This window comes from Halichoerus grypus, chromosome 10 (genome assembly GCF_964656455.1).
Source record: "Halichoerus grypus chromosome 10, mHalGry1.hap1.1, whole genome shotgun sequence".
Lineage (NCBI taxonomy): Eukaryota > Metazoa > Chordata > Mammalia > Carnivora > Phocidae > Halichoerus > Halichoerus grypus.
Window position 1 is genome coordinate 47,774,794 of NC_135721.1, and position 19,007 is coordinate 47,793,800.

Genomic DNA, 19,007 nt, shown 5'->3' on the forward strand with positions numbered 1-19,007 from the left:
CCCATCACATCCCACCACTTTTCATAAACTCACAGAAAGAGAAGAAAACCCTTCTGAAGAAACAGATTAGCAAGAGTAATTAGTATCGCCCAGATGAAGCCCACAGATACCCAGGAGTTGATGATTAAACCCAAATAAGGGAGGATATAATTAAGCATAACTTCCGGGACAGAGTCAGTTTGGAGTTGAGTTTTGGGGGAGGAGCGAGCCATGGATTGACAGAGTAATAAAAGCGCTAAGGAAGGAAGGAAGTCATGTGGCAAGGAGACTAATTTAGTTGAAGCAGAAGAGTTACAGGAAAAAGTAATGAGAGCTGAGGAGGGGGAGCAAATGTTGAACTCAACAGGCATTTGCTAAGCTTCAGCTCTAAGCTAGCTACTGAGCTAGGGAATGGGGAATGAATGCGCATATAGGATCTCGACAGCAGGGGGTGGGGAGGAATCTTATGAGCCATCACAGAAGGGAAGAGTGGGATATTTGAGGAATAATGAGTAGAACCAAGTGGTACAGGGTGAGTGAGGGGAATAAAGAAAATGACCAAGGAAGGCAGTATGTGCTCTTTAGCAAAGGAGGGAACTGATGAAACCATGTTTTAGAAAAATTAACTGGTAGTAGTACGTAAGAAATACTGGAGGGGAAGGAATGGAATTGATAGGACAATTAAGACGCTTACTGCGATCCAGGCCTAAGGAAAAGAATGCCTGAACCAGTGACAGAGAAATGGATAAAAAAAAAGTTCTCCCTCTAGTCTGTTCTGGTTTCCACATTAGTCTTTAGCTTGGCCAATGTGACTGTCCCTCAGAAGCTGCTGACTCCCTTCTGAGCCTGCAAAACTGTGGACTCAAATCTGAAGCACGGAGCCTCTATGGAGATTACATGAGAACTTTTGCAAAGGAAGAAGCTCTGTGGCTCTCCCAAGAACCTGTAGGTTAAGAAGTTGGAAAAAATTTCAGGAACATTGATGGGGTATCTGCAGGGAAGGCTGGTATTTTCCTTCATAAAGGCACCATGTTTTAGGCTTGGTTCTTCAACTTTGCAGGATCAGAAAGTTGATTTTGTCAGTAGTCTCAGAGGTAGACTCACCTTACCAAGCTCAAGACCAAAGTATAAGTCAGAATATCTTAGAGAACCATAACCACCATAACATCAAGAATAGCAGAGACTCGACAAACACATCCTGCCATCAGGACATGTCATTGAGCCAGCATGCCCTCTCCTCTGAGCCACACTTGGATGGGCACTGCCTGCGCATTCTTCTGTTGCTCCCCTTCTCTGTGTTCCATTTCTGGCCAACCCTCTCCCCTTCTAATGGACACATTCATTCTTTGGATAAGCCAGTCTCATCCATAGGCTATAGCCAAATCTTGCTCTGGTCTGTAAGCCATTCTCTTTTCTTAAGGTAACTGTTTTTCATTGGCCTCACTACTCTGTAGTACTCTGTTGATACTGTAGCTTAACTAAGGAAAGTCCTATTTTTCTATTGGAAGAGAACTTGCTGTGGTCTCCTTATACTGCCATGGTAGGAGTTTCTAATCTTCCACCCTTTCCCCGGGGAAAAGAAAAGAAACATTTCTCTTCTGCAAAATCTGTTGTTTGAAATCTAAACCATATTATCTTCTCCACTTTTGGAGATCCTTTGCTCAATTCCATTTCTTTCATTTTGTATCTGCCTTCTCATGCTTTAATACTGATTTTGCCTCACTGAAGTTTTGGGTTCAGTTCTTTCCGTACTTGTTACTCAAATTGAAGTCCAGGCCTCAGGCTCAGTAAAATTAACTTACTTCTCGTTTTGCCTGTGACAAAATAAAATTCATGTTATTAAAAAGATACTTTCTCTTTACTCACGAGGAACATTTCTTGGGCAGTGACTTCATACTTATCACTGTAGTACCTAAAATATAATGTGGCAGATGACAGTTTGAAGAGGAATGGTCAAGAATAATGTAGCTTTACAAACTCCGTAAGAGAAAAGAGCATCATATAATCTTTGTACCCTGTACAATATTTCATATTCTGTATAGTACACAGTAAAAAATTACTGCTTGATAGAATGAATGAAATACTTGGTTAATGAATCCTCAGAACTGTTCATGGAAGATGGCAGAGTTTTAATCATACTGGTCAAAGAGAAATGCATTTGGAGCCCCTTTTCAGGCACAGAATAAGTCATTAAGTATGACATGAAGTCATCTGAGTCTCACCACACCTCCCTGTGTGGGTACCAACACGCTGGACTGAAGCCCTTTGTTCTGTTTGGAAAGTCTGGTACCTCTGCCGCGTTGTCCTCAGGAATGTCGTTCTAGAAATAAACCAGCCTTCTCCCTGGGGTCTATGAGTCATACACAGAAGTTAATTCATCAATTTTCTTAGGCTCTTTGTAAAAGTATTTCAGAGAGTCCTTCATGGTAAGGCAAAAAAAAATCAGGTTCCTCTTCTGTTTCTTTCCAGCTCTTGCCTCATTTCCTCTTTCTGTGCTTCCTCTACTACCTTACATTTGGCTTTTACTGATAACCTTTACCTGCAGACCCAGACCCCAGTGCCTGAGCGAGTGTTGCCTAAAACAGGAAGTAGACCAGCAAAGCCTCATCGCCCCACATACCCAGTTCCATTCACTCAGATGTGGAATCAAATCACACTCCACTAGACCATTTCTGTCTTCCTGGCTGCTAATTACCCTTGTGAGTTACAGCATGCCAATGACAAATTTGTATAATCTATGTCTGAGGTGAAGCCTGGAAGTGCACCATTTTTTTCTTTCACGCTTTTTATAGCAAAAGTAATAATTAAATACATTTTTACTGTGAAATAAGAGCTGAAGAAGCAGTGCCTGGGTGGCTCAGTTGGTTAAGCATCTGCCTTCGGCTCAGGTCATGATCCCAGGGTCCTGGGATCAAGTCCCATGTCGTCGTTGGACTCCCTGCTTAGCGGGGAGCCTGCTTCTCCCTCTCCCTTTGCCAGTCCCCCTGCTTGTGCTCTCTTGATCTCTCTCAAATAAATAAATAAATAAAATCTTTTAAAATAAATAAATAGCTGAAGAAGCTGAAGCTCCCCCTTGTTAACTAAGTATTTAACTTGCATTGCTGTATTATTTTTTGGCTGTTTTTGTATTCCAGAGTGTTTTTTAAATACAACAAAATTTAAGCAGAAGTATGAATAATAAAAAGGAAACATATTTTAGAACTCTGCCCTGTTTCCACTCCTGCCCACCATTAACAGTTTGACGGTAGCCTTCCAGACCTTTGTAAAATGCATTTACATACATATGTATGTACTTAGGCCAAGGGTTTCATTTTTATTTTTTTTATTTTATTTTTATATAAATGGTTCATACTATACATCTGTTCTAAAACTTTATTTACTCACTATCTCTTAGCTTTCCTTGCCAGTGCATTTAACTTTACTTTGTTAACAGCTGCGTAATTCTCCAAAGGTTGAGTGTGCCATAATTTATTTAAACATTCCCCTATTGATGGGTATTTGAATTGCTTCCTGTTTGAGGTTTTGATTATTTGTTATTACAACAATGCTGTACTGAATATCTTTGCATATGTGTCCATGTGTACTATCTAAGAATGTCTCTAAGTTAGATATCCAGGGGATAGAATTGGTGGGTCAAAAGATGGGCACATTTAAAGTTTTACATTTTTCAAAGTTTACAATTAAAGAATTAAACACTTTACCCACTAATTCCCTTTCTTCTGCAGAGAGTTCTATCCTGGGAACTGACATTGACCTTCAGACTATAGACAATGATGTTGTCAGCATGGAGATTTTCTTCAAAGCCTGGCTACATAACAATGGAACAGACCAAGAGCATATCCATCTTCTTCTTCCTTCACGATGTTTCAGCAACATTTCCAGAGCCAGAGATGATTCAAGTACACAGCCCCAAAAGACCTATTATATAGGCTATGATTATCCTAGTCTTGGATTAAGATTCTAGATTTGTGAGTCGTCAGAATACACATTAGTTGAGGTTTAGAGACTGAAGGAGGCTGTGCAGTGTAAGCACAAGGAGTAAGAAAAGAATTTCTAAAAAGTAACCACAGTTAGAAAAACTGAACCTAATTAAGCCTAGACAGCAAGGGCCAGTTAGTTTAAGAGCAAAGACTTAGATACCTCAATAATAGGGCAGCACCTAAACTAAACAAGAGCACAATGAATCATATATTTTTCTCAAGTTTTTCATTTTGAATTGTAATAGATATTATTGACATAATAACTTGAGGCATGCTGGTACCTCAACAATTATCAACAGGGCCTGTGAGAAGGTAAAGAACAAAGATTAAACCAAGATTAAATAGAGGTCTTCCGGATAGGAAGACATCAAACTGAGGTAAACTAAAACAACTACAGAAGCAGGTCCCACAGAGGACAACTAGTAGCCCAACTAGTAGAGGCGGGAGTTCAATGAGAAATATGGGTATAGACTCCCACTCCAAAAGGGGAAGACACATGGTGGTCCTTTCTTTCTGGGGATAGCCATCAGATCTTTACCCGCCACCCCTCCCCACACCCCCATTTCAACCTAGGGCCTGGGATGCCTTTGATGACTTACCTTGATTTCAATCTGTCTTTCCTTGGTGTGTAAATCTTCCCTGGACCTCCTTTCCACTCCTTTTGTCCAAGGCTGATGGTGCCAATTCCTCCCTGTCCCCTCTTCTGGAATCCACTTCATATCTGTTTTTCCCAAGCACTATGCTACCTCCTTTTCTGCATTATCTCATTTCATCTTCACCCACCACCATGAAGCAGGTACTGTTACCATATGTCATTGAATCTAAGATGCTATCAGTTATGAGATACACCATTACTTTATGTACCACGAAGAAAGAAAAACACTGCCAATTAAACATGACACAGTGCTTTCTATCACTTAGAAATATTATTTTATCCTTACTGAGAAGTTAAAGTAGTAAATAAGTGTTTGGAGTGTGTGTCTGGCCAATGGCAATTGTAAGACACATATAGAGATGTTAGTATGTGGGGGGGGGGAAATGTGTCTTAGAATCAATTAAATACCGATATTATCTCCCTGTTTTACAGATGAGAAAACTGAGACTTAGAGAAATTAGACATTTTCCCAGGACAGCACAGAAAAATTAATAGCAGAATTTGAAGTTTTGCAACTCCAGAGCCCACTCTTAACTTTTAAGATTAGAAATCTATATTTTGTACATTTGACCACACTCAGCCCAGAAAACATTCATCAAACCCAGGTCTGTCTGCCTCCAGAACCTGGACCCTTACCTACTACACAGCCTGCTTCATGCTGGGCAGTTGTGAACAAAGATGCTGCCTCGTGCTGGGCACTTCTCTCATAAGGAGGGCTGGGGCCCTCCAAGGCCAGGAACTCCAGCAACCAGACTTTCTACTGTTGTACAGCACTTTCCCATGGTATAGTTGAGAATTTCTCTACCTTTCACCTCCCTCTTTCCATGGCTTTCAGTACCAGGGTCAGAGCCAGAATGTTTATCTCCATCTGCAATCATTTTTCAGAAATTTGCAGGTCTTCTGGGTGCATGGTGGAACTTAGACCCAGATTCGTCAGCTCTTCTACTAGGGAGGCCTACACTGGAATCCAGATGTTCAGGCACAATTGGAGTGAGATCTGGGGAAAGTAGCCCTCCTCCATGGTGGGTATGACCAACCTGAGAGTTTATACAACTACAATAAAGACCATACTATAGTTATCCATTGTTTAAAAAAAAAAAACTGCTGCATTACCACACTGGATTTCTGGAAATGTGGCTCACTATAAAAAATAAAACAAAACAATACAGAACGGTGAGCTCTTCTACTCTAGAATCTTTTGAGGACTGCTCCTCAGATGTTCACTCTGACTCCTTACAAGGTTCTCCACCCACTCCACCTTCTTCTGTAGCTGCCCAGGGCCCTTCCCCCCCACCCCTTCTCTAGGTGCTTCCCTCAGGGGCCTCCTTCTGACAGAGTGCACAGTCAGCTTCAGATGAGTGTCTTTTCTCGTTTCGTGGGTTTGGAGTCAGCCACCTCTGCATCTGGGTTCAGGGTGGTGAGAAGCACACCTGATTCTAGACTCTAGTCCTGGTAAGACAGTTTTCTCAGCTTTGGAATACTGTCGAGATTATGGTGCCAGTAGTTCTCAGCCCTGGCTGCAGTAAGAATCACATGAGGGACTTTTTAAAAATACCAGTATCTAGATTCCATCTCCAGAGATCCCACTTTCCTAGTGTGAGGTAGGGTCCAGACATCAGTGTCTTTTAAAAGTTCCTTAATAAAAAGGTGATTCTTATTGCAACCAGAGTTGAGAATCTCAGCCAGATGAACACAGCTCTCCAGTCCTAAAGCCCAGATATCTAACAATGGAGAAGTCAGGCACAGAGGAAATGAGGGGAGTCCTAGGCCAAGCCCTCCTACTGACTTCCTGGGCTCTGAGACACAGCAGGCCAAGACTGTCTTACCCAGAATTAATGTCTGCATCTGACTGCTGGGCCCAGGAGGGCCAGATGGATCTGACCTTTAATTCTGCCATCCTATCTCTTTTTCTACATTATTTCTGCTTTCGTTTTTATATCATGTTTGTTAACAGTATTCAAACCTGGTATACATTTTATTGAAAAACTTTGTATTATCAAGACTGCAAGCCTAGTGCAACAGTATATTGTACACTGTGGCATGTGAATGTACCTGCCAGAGCAAAACCTTAATATAGAAGGGCATAATACCTTGATGAATAATTCATACCTAGGTGAAGCCCCCTCAGAATGGTTGTCTGTTGCCACAGTGATGCTCCAGAAGGTTCTACCTTCAGGTTTCTTTGGGGAATTAAAAAATAAACCATTTCAGGAACTTATTCCTCCCCCTCCCCTGAATGTCCCTAGAAGAGCCCACAGAGAAACAGTAGCTGTCAGCTGACTCCCTGACTTCTGCTTTCCTGCTCTTCCTTCATCTGACCTATAGTCTTGCCAAAGCTTAGCCAGAGGGAAGCAGCAGAGATCCCATCTGTGATTGCAAAGGGCCTCTGCATATCATAGTGTTGGCTGCCTCCTCCACAGAGGGCCCATGTTCCTCTCGGACTGGATCACAAGCTAGATCTCTCACTATGAGGCAACTGCTCAGCCAGCCCAGAAGTAAAACAAGTAAAAACCATATCAGATGCAGAGAATAAGTTAACTATTGTATTGAGCAACACTGTAGGTCCAGACCTGCTCTGCCTTTCCAAACCAATCATACTTTCCCCTTTCCACTCCCCTGCCTCCTCCCAAGCCTTACTTGCCTGGTGGATGTGGAATGGGTAGCAGATGTTGTCTCTTAATCACATAGCCTGAGGTAACTTGTGACAGACTATCCCTCCCCCAATGCCATTTTTATTGTAGTGTGCCTGAAATGTGATCTCCAAGAGCGACTCCTCAGCCCGTCCCTTCTCCCTGGCACAGCTGATGGCTCCTTGAGAATGGATGACCCCAAAGGAGACTTCAGCACACTCTACCAGATGGCCTCCCAGTCGTCAGCCTCTCGTTACAAGCTCCGGGTGATCAAGTATGGGATAAGGGAACTTCCCCAATCCATGCAAATGCTTATTCTTCCTGGTTCCAACTAGGAAGTCCTGAGGTAGAGGGCATCTCCAAGTGTCAGGCAGGTGGGAGTCAGTTCCAAAGCAGAAACTAGTTATGGGAGTGAAAGAGCAAGCTCAGGCTGCTCAGCATGTGGAGACAAATGGGCAGATGGTGGATGATATGCCTCAGTAGGACATTCTGAAACCTGGATGAGGTTTGGAAATCCAGAAAGTCTCTGAACACAAAGAAAAACAAGATCAGCAGTGTTTATCTATTCAGCAACTGTGTATTGAATACCCTGCTGTGTTTAGGCATCAGGACAGAGGTCTGACCTTCAAGGAACAAGGGGGTAGATAGGATCTACTCCTGCCTTGCCATTTCTCTAAGTACTAGAATTCCTGCTTCCAGGGGAACCAGTTCTTGGGTAAAATTAGCAATGATGGCAAAGACCACTTTTACTGCTTCCTAGGTCCTATCACAGTGCCTGTGCACAAGTATCTGAGTAAGCTCGTCCATGAGTTTGTGACTGCAGATGCTGCTGGGGAACTTTCTTAAATTTATTCTCTTTTTCTTTTTTTTTTTTTTTAAGAGATCAAGAGTGAGTCGGGGTGGGCGGGGGGGTGAGAGAGACAGAGGGAGAGAATGAATCTTAAGCAGGCTCCATGCCCAGTACAGAGCCCAACACAGGGCTTAATCTCACCACCCTGAGCTCATGACCTGAGCCAAAATCAAGAGTTGGACACTTAACTGACTGAGCCACCCAGGTACCCCAATTCATCCTCTTCTTAAATGCATCCTCTCTCAGCACTTGCCACAAGAGAGCCAGGACTGGGATGCAGATGGTTAGCATACTATCATGTTACATGGTTACTATAGCAGGGGTGTTCTGGAAGTATCCCCAGAAAAGTCACTTGGAATGGAATAAGCTCAGGAGAAGAAACATCCATCAGAGTCTAGATGGCTTTTCATGATGATGCTTCATTCATTGATTAACAGGCTTTGAGCATCTGCTATGTGCCAGATACCTTGCTAGGTGCTGGCCATGCTAGGGTAAATAATTCACAGGCCCTAACCCAAAGGATTTCACAATAGAGTCTTAGACATAAGCTGAATTTAAGCTGATCTGATGTCAAGGTTCTGCATATCACCGAGGAGACTTTCACTGCCATTGTCTCTTGCCAGGGCTCTAAATTCCAATGGGATCTGCGAGTCATTGACATATGGACTGCCCTTCATTCTCAGACCCACAAGCTGTTGGCAGCTGGACTGGGATGAGCTGGAGACAAATCAGCAGCACTTCCATGCCTTGTGTCACAGCCTGCTGGTAGGTGTCCATGTTCCCAGGTGAGGAGGTGGAAGAGTGTTAAGGCACCAACCACAGAAGAGTAGCTAGCTTAATCCTACCTTGATCCCAAACCTGTCCCAGTTCTCAAGAGGACAGGAAAAAACTGGAACTACTCTGAAATGTGGATTAAATATGACTTGTCTTTGTTGGTTTCATGCTTAGAGAATACTTCCTGAACTCAGTTATATGACAGTAAACTTGAAAATCCCTAATTTTGTACATTTAAATGGAAACAGGGTATTTTCCGTAAGTAACTATATTTTAACACTTCTCTAACACTGGGCTGGACATTATGGTTTATTTAAATGAAGAACACCTAGACTGTGCCAGACATCTTGCTAAACTGTAGATATTCAATGGTAACATGAGAGACATTATCCATGGCCTCAAGAAACTTACTCTGTAATAAAAGAGACAGAATTTTATATATATGTATATATATACGTATATATAATATGTATATTATATATATTTAGAATTATATATAAATTACATAATTATAAAATGTAATTATGTATATAAATATTTAATTGTGAGAAGTTTATGAAGGAAAAGAAGAGCCTGGTGCCAGAAAGCCTCTCTGTGAAATGACATTTAAATTGAGACCTGCCAGTTTATGGGAATGAGAATTAGCCAGGTGAAGGGTGGCGGGAAGAGAATGCCTGGGAAAGGCATGTGCGAAGACCCCAAGCCTGGAAAGAGCTGAGAGAAGAATCAAGAATGGAAAGGCCGTTGTGACTGAAACAGAGAGCCAAAAGGTGGGCTGGAGAAGTGAGCAGGGGTTAAATCATGCAAAGCTTTGTAGGTCAAGTTAAGGACCTTGGACTTGAAGTACAAAAAGAAATCATGAGAGATGATTTGAGTTTTTAAAAGATTACTTACACCAAACATTGGAAATGAACTGGCAGAAGCAAGAATGGGAACAAGAAAATGAGGTGGGAGAGGATTGTTGTAGTCTGGGCAAGAGATGATGGTGGCTTGGACTGGAATGTTGAAGTCAAGAAAAGTAAACCAATTAAAGAAATATTTTAGGGGCACTTGGGTGGCTCAGTTGGTTAAGCATCAGACTCTTGGTTTCAGCTCAGGTTGTGATCTCAGGGTCATGAGATGAGCCTGGCATCGGGCTCCCTGCTCAGTGGGCAGTCTGCTTGAGTTTCTTTCTGCCTTCTTCTCCCGCCCCCTCTGTTCCGCCCCCTCTTTTCCTCCCCCTCTGCTCCTTCCCCTGCTCCTATGCTCTCTCACTCTCTCTATCTCTCAAATGAATGAATAAAATCTTTAATTTTTTTAAAAAAGACATATTTTAGAGAGAGAGTCAGAACTTGGTGAAGGATTGGATGTAGGGAGTGAGGAAGAGGAAGGTATCAAATAACTGCTTGGTTTCTGATTCAAATATCTAAGTGGGTGCCCATTTCCTGAAATGGAAAAAAATAAAAGAGCTTAGGAACACTTAGAAAAGAGCATGAAACACTTGAAAAGCAAAATAAAACTGCAAATATAATCGAGGACAGGTCTAACTGCAAGTGGAAATAGAGGAACAGTTTGACCTAGTAGCATATGGGTGATCAGACCAGCACAGCAATGTGTCTCTTTCACTATCAGAAGCAGGCTTCTTTTTTCCTGTTTCAAAGCCCACACTCCCTTTTAGGCCCACCCACAGAGTTCCTGTTTCCTATCTGAAGAACACCCATCCCCTGTCTTTGCAGAGCCGAGACAACAGATACATCCTGACCGTCAGAGCCCAAGAGCTCAGTTGACTATTTACTCCACCCTATTCCTCAGGATCTGAGAGATGCTACATCACTCAGGAAGAATTTCCCTCAAGTGGCTTCCCTACATTCTTATAGTACATGATATTTTAAACAGACATTTGCATTTTAATACACTGCTAGAAGGAGTGTAAATTTTCTGGAAAGTGGTAACTACTTCAAAACTTTAATTTGATTGCTGGGAGTGTATGTAGGACAGGAAAACAATCAGCAAAGGGAGCACAGATGTATATACCAACATGCTTATCTCAGTGTTATTTACAGTGGTAAAAAATTCAAACCACCTAAATGTCCTAAATAGAGAAATGGTTAAATCAAAATAAGGGAAAGGTTATGGGAACAACAGTTCAGCCAAACAATTAAATATTATGTAGCCGGGGCGCCTGGGTAGCTCAGTCATTAAGCGTCTGCCTTCAGCTCAGGTCATGATTCCAGGTCCTGGGATCGAGCCCCACCTCGGGCTTTCTGCTCCGCGGGAGGCCTGCTTCTCCCTCTCCCACTCCCCCTGCTTGTGTTCCCTCTCTCGCTGTGTCTCTCTCTCTGTCAAATAAATAAATAAAATCTTTAAATAAATAAATAAATAAATAAATAAATATTATGTAGCCATTAAAAATAAGGATGGGAAAGAGTATTCTATTCCCTCCTGGCTTACATATATAAATCAGACTCTTCCTGCCTCTGAATTTGACATTTGAGCATCTAATATTTATTTATTTATTTATTCATTCATTCACTCACTCATTCATTCATTAACAAATATTTATTGAGCACTATATGCCAGGTACCATTATAAAGGCCAAAGAGACTCTTATTTATCACTTCTCTATCGTGGAAATTCACAATTATGTGGCTGACCCATCACTAGTAGATTACCCATGATTTGGAGCACTTACTAGGGGCTAGTCACTTAACCAAGTGCTTTGCATGCTTTATCTCACTTAATCCTCACAATAATTCTGTGAGATAGGGATTGTTGTCCCCATTTTTACACGTGTAGAAGACTGAAGTCTATAGAGATCAAGTGACTTACCAAAAGTCACATAGCTACCAAAGTGGCCAAGTCAGAATTTGAACCTAGTTCATTGACTACAAAGCCCCATGCTTTTAACTTTCTTGCTAAATTCCCTACCCGGGATGTAGCCAGATAAACATAACCTACAACCCTGATGCTGATTCTCCCCTCACTTAACACCCCAGGCTTCTGTACTTCGCTGGACTTGAATTCACTTAAGGTGATGGGGTACTTGTAATAGCTCCTCACCCATCTTGTGTTACTGTTGTCTCTACTCTGTGTTTGTTCCACATCAGCAGATTAAGGAACACGCTCCTTTTCTGGAAAAGACAGAAGCAAAACAGTGTTTGAATGGCTCTTCCTTCTTTGCTTTTCACATGACATATCCGAGTAGCAAAAATCCTAAAAGGCAGTGTGTTATACAGGGGAGAATTCCCCACAAGCCTCTTCTGTTGCATTCAACAACAAATCTTTCTCCAGTACCTACTATGTGACAAGACCTTATTTAGAGTTTGAACCTCTCTGATGCTATATTTACAAGTTTTCAGCACTTCTCTAACTCCTTGATTTTCTAGTCTTTCTTACACCTTTTTCATATGTTCTTTTAAAATCTGATGTCCTCAGCTCTCTGTGTAACTCTAGTCTTCTGTTTCTTACTGTGATGTTTCCCCTCCAGCTAACTTCTCATTCTAACTTCTGTCTTTCTGTTAATAGCGGCACCACCATTGTCTGCTCACCCAGGCTTGAAACCTCAGTGACCTCCAGCCTTCTTGTCCTTTACACCCACTTCATCACTAAGTCATATCAGTTTTCTTCTCATGAGTTGTAACTGTCCCTTCCTTCCTGTCCCCGCTGTTTATTCTCACCAAGGCTTCTTCAGTAAACTCCTAACTAGTTTCCCTACCTCCAATTTCTCCCTCTTCTAATTTGCCCTGTTTGTTAGACCCCGTTAATCTTCCTGAAGCACTCCCCTGACTGCCACATGTTTTTCAGAGGTGCCAATACCCAGCGACGTAAGCCTTGCCTGTTCTCTCCCCATGGCATCTGCTGCATGTTTTTCTCCTCTCCATTCTTATCATCACCATCCTAGTTCAGAGTCTGTTTACCTCTTCCCTGTAATGTTGCAATAATCTCTTGTCTCAGTGCCTTTAGTGTTTCCCTTCCCAGTCCATTTTATATACTGCCACAGTTTAATCTTCTTGAGACACAGCACTGATCCTGCCACTCTTCAGCTTAAAGATATTTTGTGGCTTATTATTGATTATACTTTAAAGTTCATATTCCTTAGCCAGTATTCAGACTCTAGTCCATCTCCCATCATCCCCTTTCATGCACCATAGAGTCCAGCCAAATTAATATACAAACTTTAAATTGCCACACCTTTGAACCTTTGTTCATATTGTCCCTTCTCCTCTCTCACCATATGTTCAAACCCTACCCCATCCTGAAAAACTCAGCTCAAATGGTACTTCTGCAATGAGGTCTTTCTGGATTCCTTTATTTATCATTAGACATTTGTGTGGTCTATTTTCTTTTTAGGGAAAAGAATGTTTCTATTAGCTTTTCAAATATATGATCTTATGATTTGGGTTAAAGTCTGTGATATAAGTCTGACTACCCAGACTCCAAGATAATAGGATTGCCTCTTCCTGGCATTTCTACCATTTTCCCATTTTACCAACTAATTTCTCAGCCTTAGTCAAAGTTAAGTTCAGAGTAGAAATTCTCCCTTTGTTACCTCTCTTTTTGGGGAGTCAAGGCAAGGAAGCTTCCTAATCTATTGTGGTAAAATGTAGTTTGTATTGTCCATGAAAAGCATGGGCTTCGAAATCAGATGGCCCTAGGTTCCTGACAGCTTCATTATTTCCCAACTGTGTGAATTCAGGTAACATATTTAACCTCTCTATGCAACAGTATATTCATTTATTTGAAACCTTAACAAACCTAGTGGCCCCATTTGGCTAATCTCTGCATAAATGGTACACAAAGAAGCACTATCCAGAGGCCAAAAAGTAATTTTAAAATTTATTTGTACTTTCAAAGAACACCAAAGAGGAAATAGTTCATAACCCACAATGACATTTCTCAAATATTCTTCCTTCACTCCTCAATTATATCTAACCAGGAGCTATTCCAAGAGCCTTTCACACACACACACACACACACACACACACACACACACACACACTTTAAAAAAAATAAAACTCTATCTACATCACCAGTCCCTGTTCCTCTACCTTCTTCCCTCTCTCAGCTATATACATATTCTATAGATTGGCTTAGCCCCTCTGACATAGTCTGCCTCCCCCTCAGGTCCTGTCTCTCTCTTCCTATTTAAAACATCCAGGAATAGAATTCACAAGGCTTCTCCTTTTGTGAGTAGAAGTAGAGTGGGGGAGAATGAAAAAAGTAGAGTGGGGGAGAATGAAAAAAGTAGAGTGGGGGAGAAAAAAAAAAGGTGCATGACAGACACACATTAGTAACTCTTGTCCCTGTCACATGTTAAATAGAGACAACAGGATATATCTCATATAGTTTTTAAGATGATTAAATAATATTGCATGTTTAAAGCACCTAGCTTATGTCTGGCATATGATTTGCATGTGGTGGTTGGTTAGCTGTTCTATGATTTACATTTGTTTCTTTTTTTTTAATAGATTCTAATTCTCTGGAGATATTCTCCATTCTTTCACCTATTTTTTTTTAAAGATTTTATTTATTTATTTGTCAGAGAGAGAGAGTATAAGCAGGGGAAGCGGCAGGCAGAGGGAGAAGCAGGCTCCCTGCTGAGCAAGGAGCCCAATGTGGGACTCAATCCCAGGATCCTGGGATCATGACCTGAGTCCAAGGCAGACACTTAACTGACTGAGCCACTCATATGTTCCTTTTTCACCTATTTTCTTGAACATACTAATCATAGCTATTTTAAAGTTCTTGTATGCCAATCCCAATACCTGGATCACCTGTGGCTTTGTTTTAGCTCTCTTTTTTTCTTCTGATTTTCAGACATGTGGTCCTGTCTTTTGGTGTACCTGGTAATATTCTAATGAAAGATGCTCAGTGTGTCTAAATAAATCGCAGAGGCTCCAGTTGGTATTCCTCTAGAGAGGGTCCATCCTGACCCTGCACTATGCAGATAGAGTGATGACACATCATCCTATTCTACTCAGAAGCTGTATTGAGTCCAGGCTGGACTGCAGTCCTACTAAGGCTCCATCTACCCCTGGTTTGCTCTTGGCCTTCCAGGATTTTCCCCTGAAACCTAGTATATTATGTGCATCCCCTTCCCTTGGACAACCCCAACTCTAATCACTCTATCCCAAGTCTGTTAAAATACACCGTTTCTAAAGGCTTTCTCTTGGGCGTTTTTGCCTCCTGCTCCATGTAGCCCCCATATTTGGTAAATGTGCTGAGTGAAAAATTGGTTTGAGTACCCACCCCACCCCTGGCTGGTCTCCTTCAAAAGATCTGCTGGTTTCTCTGTTCCCTTGCAAGTGCCTCAGCATATGCAAATCTTAGATTCTCAGCTCCCACCTGCTCTCCCTCCAACTCAGAATCAACATGCACCCTCAGGGTAAAAGCAGTTGCAGTAATTTCCTCATCTCTCTGGATTCTTCCCTCTCCAGAAACTTAGCTACCTCTCATTTTCATTGTCTCAGCATCTCCTCACTGCCTTCAGACAAATGGTTTCTGTATATTCCAGCTTTTCTAGCTGTTCTAGGCAAGAGAACCAGTGTGCCTCTGGCCATTCCATCCCACTCAGATGTAGAAGGAGATGCTTATTAAATGTTCATTCATCCCCCACTTCACATCCCTTATTCAGCTAGACAGCCTGTAATACATTTTCTGGTTTACTCTCAGCCAGTTGGCTGGCTCCACCAAGTTCTCATTTTCAGGTTCCTGGGTTTCCTTACAACTATAAGCATAGCTCAGTTCATTCAATGCTGTCTCTTTCTCTGCCCCCTTCTTTTAGAGTAGTTCTTCTGAACAAAGTCCACACTGCCATAATTAAATTCTAATCCTTAGTACCAGCCCACCAGTCCTCATCAACTATAAACGTCATGTAACTTTTCTAATTACACTTTACACATGCTCTAAATCTTAGTTGACTACAGCCTTAAATGTTGTTCCATCCCCTGATTTTCTTAGGTGAGAATTGACTGTTATATCTTTCCATCCTCCTCATAGATTATTTTGTTTTATTTGAGTATTTTACTTCCTTTTCCTCAGAAGAATATCACTTCATCAGATAAGCAAGGCTCTTGATAAACCCATTCCCTGGCCCTTCCTGAAAGATGTGTGCCATCCATCCATTCCCATAAATTTCACTCTTAGATCAATCCAGACCACAAGAGAACAATGTGTTTTTACTTCATTCTCTGGAACTTTTATAGATCTATATCTAAGAATTATACATTGCTTTTAATTTCACAAAATTTAGTAAATATTATCTAATAATTATTCAATATATTTTTGTTAAAAAAGTTAACACTTCATGGTGCCAGTTGTTTGCCTGAAGCAGTTCTAAAGACTTCACAAATATTAATTTATATATTTATAAACCATCTGTTGAAGTAGGAATAATTATCTTTTTTTTTTTTACAAATGGAGAAATTGAGGCCTAGAGAGGTTAAATAGTTTTCCAAGATTACACAGCTAGTAAATGGTAGAGCCAGGATGGAATCCAGAAAGGTTGACTCCAGGACCCAAACTCTTAACCACTCTATAACCATATGAAGTTCATTATCATATTGATTGCAGGAGTTCTCTGAAATACATCCACTCCTCAGTAAGGATCCATAAGATAACTTCTCAAACACTTTTATCAGGAAAAGCTGTGGAGCTCCCTTTTAGCAAAAGTGGGTGGTTTGCATTTCTCTGAGCTTACCTAATCTTGGCTCTTTTATTGCCCTACCCTTATTTTTCCTTTGTCCAATCCCTTGTGTATTTTATCTTTTTTGTATTGTTGCATTTTTCTAAACTGGCATAACTGCTTTGTGGAATGTGGTAGAGAATTAATATATAAATAAATAAATAAAATTAATTTTTCTAAGTATTTATGAGATGAATTTATCCATCACCAGGAAAACATAATTTCAATTACCAAATCCTACTGTGTAGTCTCAGTTATGTAGCTAATGACTCACTTTCCACATCCTCATTTCTCTTACAAAGTCATGTCTGTATGAACTAGAAAAAGAAATGAAAATACCACCTAGGTCTTTCAATTTCCTACTTAAAATGTCAGAGTCTCTTGAGACACATTCCAGAGCTTTACAGGCCATGTCTGCCCTAATTGGCCACAGCAGTGACAGAATTCAAGCCAGGATGTGTCCAGCAGGAGAGTAACTACATAGGCAATGACCTGGTTGGGCTGTAAATGGGTGGGGAAATGGAAAGTCCTTGGTTACATTAGGCAAAGAGTCAAGAACAAGAATCCAAGCTGAGAGTGGGGTGATAGCAGGTCAGGAGCCATTAAAAAAAAAATCAGAATGAAGTTAGTGTGTTGGGCTGCAGGGGAAACAGACAGATGCTAGAACAGACAGCAGGCTAACTTGGGATCCATGGGCTTCTTGTGACCCAGCCTTGTCTGTTTCTCTTGCTTCTTTTACCATGCCCCTTCCATCCTTTATTCCAGTCACACTAATAAATTGCTAAATGTACCCCAAATATGCCAAACTGTTCCACACCTCCGTACCTTTTTTTTCATGCTGCTTCTTTTCTTTTGCCTCTCCCTGACAAATATCTACCCATTTTTTCCAGATTCTGCTTAAATACCTTCACTAGGAAGCTATTCCTGCCCCCACCACAGCCTGCCCCCACTCATTTTTTTGCCCTTTACCCACCCATATACCTGGTGCTCACATCTATCTTGACCTTCACAGCAGTGGTAAAGGGTATGAGGGTGTACCTTAGCATTCTGATGTGAGAAATGTCATATTGTATTTTTTTCTAACCCAAGTTTAGAAAATATTAATCCCCAAGAACTAGGATGTTGACACACCCAATATCTTTATGAGTGCCTCTCCCTGACTCATACTCAAAATCCTAGAGCCCTTAGGGCGCCTGGGTGGCTCAGTCGTTAAGCGTCTGCCTTCGGCTCAGGTCATGATCCCAGGGTCCTGGGATCGAGTCCCACATCGGGCTCCCTGCTTGGCGGGAAGCCTGCTTCTCCCTCTCCCACTCCCCTTGCTTGTGTTCCTGCTCTCGCTGTCTCTCTCTCTGTCAAATAGATAAATAAAATCTTAAAAAAAAAAAAAAAAAATCCTAGAGCCCTAATAGTCCAGAAAATGTGGAAAATGGCCCTCTGGTCTTCAATACACCTCCAGTACAATGTTGAATAGAATTGGCAAGAGCAGACATCTTTGTCTTGTTCCTGACTTCAGGGGCAAAGCATCTGGTCTTTCATCACTACTTATGATGTTAGCTGTGGGATTTTTATAGAACTCTTTGTCAGGTTAAGTTCCACTCTGTTTCTCATTTGTTCATGAAAGGGTTTTGGATTTTATCAAATGCTTTTTCTGCATGCATTGAGATGATTATGTAGTTTTTGTCCTTTATTCTAGAAACATGGTGTATTACATTGTTTGATTTTGGGGTATTAAACCAACCTTGCATTCCTGGGATAAATCCCACGTGGTTGTGATATATATAGTTGATCCTTGAACAACGTAGGGGGCTAGGGGTACCAACCTCCCATGCAGTCAAATCCAAGTATAACTTTTGACTTCCCAAAAACTAATTGCTGAATTTGGTCCCAGGACATCATATTGATGGCAGACCAAGGAAGTGCCAGTTTGGTGAGATTAAAGATCTTACCCGTTATAATAAATTCCCATCCATCCTGGCAAGGCCTATACTGGTATCATTAAACTTGTCCTTTCTACTTCTGTCTCCCCATTAGCTATATCCTCTTCCTTTCCTTTGCTATCTGTAAAGGACCCCTTTGGCTGCAACTAACAGACCAATCCAACTCTAACTTAAGTAAGTAAGAGTTTATTTTTCTGATATAACAAGAAATGTGGGGACAGGCAATTCTGAGACTGATACCATCAAAGACCCAGGATCTTTGCATTTTTCCACTGCAGCCTCCATAGCAAACGTACTTCATCCTTATGCCTGTTCCTCATGTGGCTATTGTGCCTTAAGACCAAGCCCTATCCTAAGGAAAAGGAGTATGGTCAAGAGGCAAAAAGCCTGCCAGCATATTATAAAGCTTTTCCAGAAATCTCACACAGCAACTTCTGCTTATGTCTCATTATTTAAATCTAGGTCACATGTCACCCCAGACCAATCACTGAAAAACTGAAAAATGTGTAGAGAGAAAGGAGAGGGGCAGGGAGGGTAGT

At 41.3% G+C, this 19,007-nt stretch overlaps 1 protein-coding gene across 1 annotated transcript in view; it reads left to right on the top strand.

Annotated features, from left to right (window-relative positions):
- The window catches only part of M1AP (meiosis 1 associated protein), a 72,212-nt gene that overhangs the window by 46,042 nt on the left and 7,163 nt on the right, over positions 1 to 19,007 (top strand). The window contains exons 5-7 of the mRNA XM_078056382.1: positions 3,705 to 3,878; positions 7,356 to 7,518; positions 8,718 to 8,859. Of these exons, the coding sequence (XP_077912508.1) occupies positions 3,705 to 3,878; positions 7,356 to 7,518; positions 8,718 to 8,859 (479 nt within the window). The remainder of the gene's footprint in view (positions 1 to 3,704; positions 3,879 to 7,355; positions 7,519 to 8,717; positions 8,860 to 19,007) is intronic.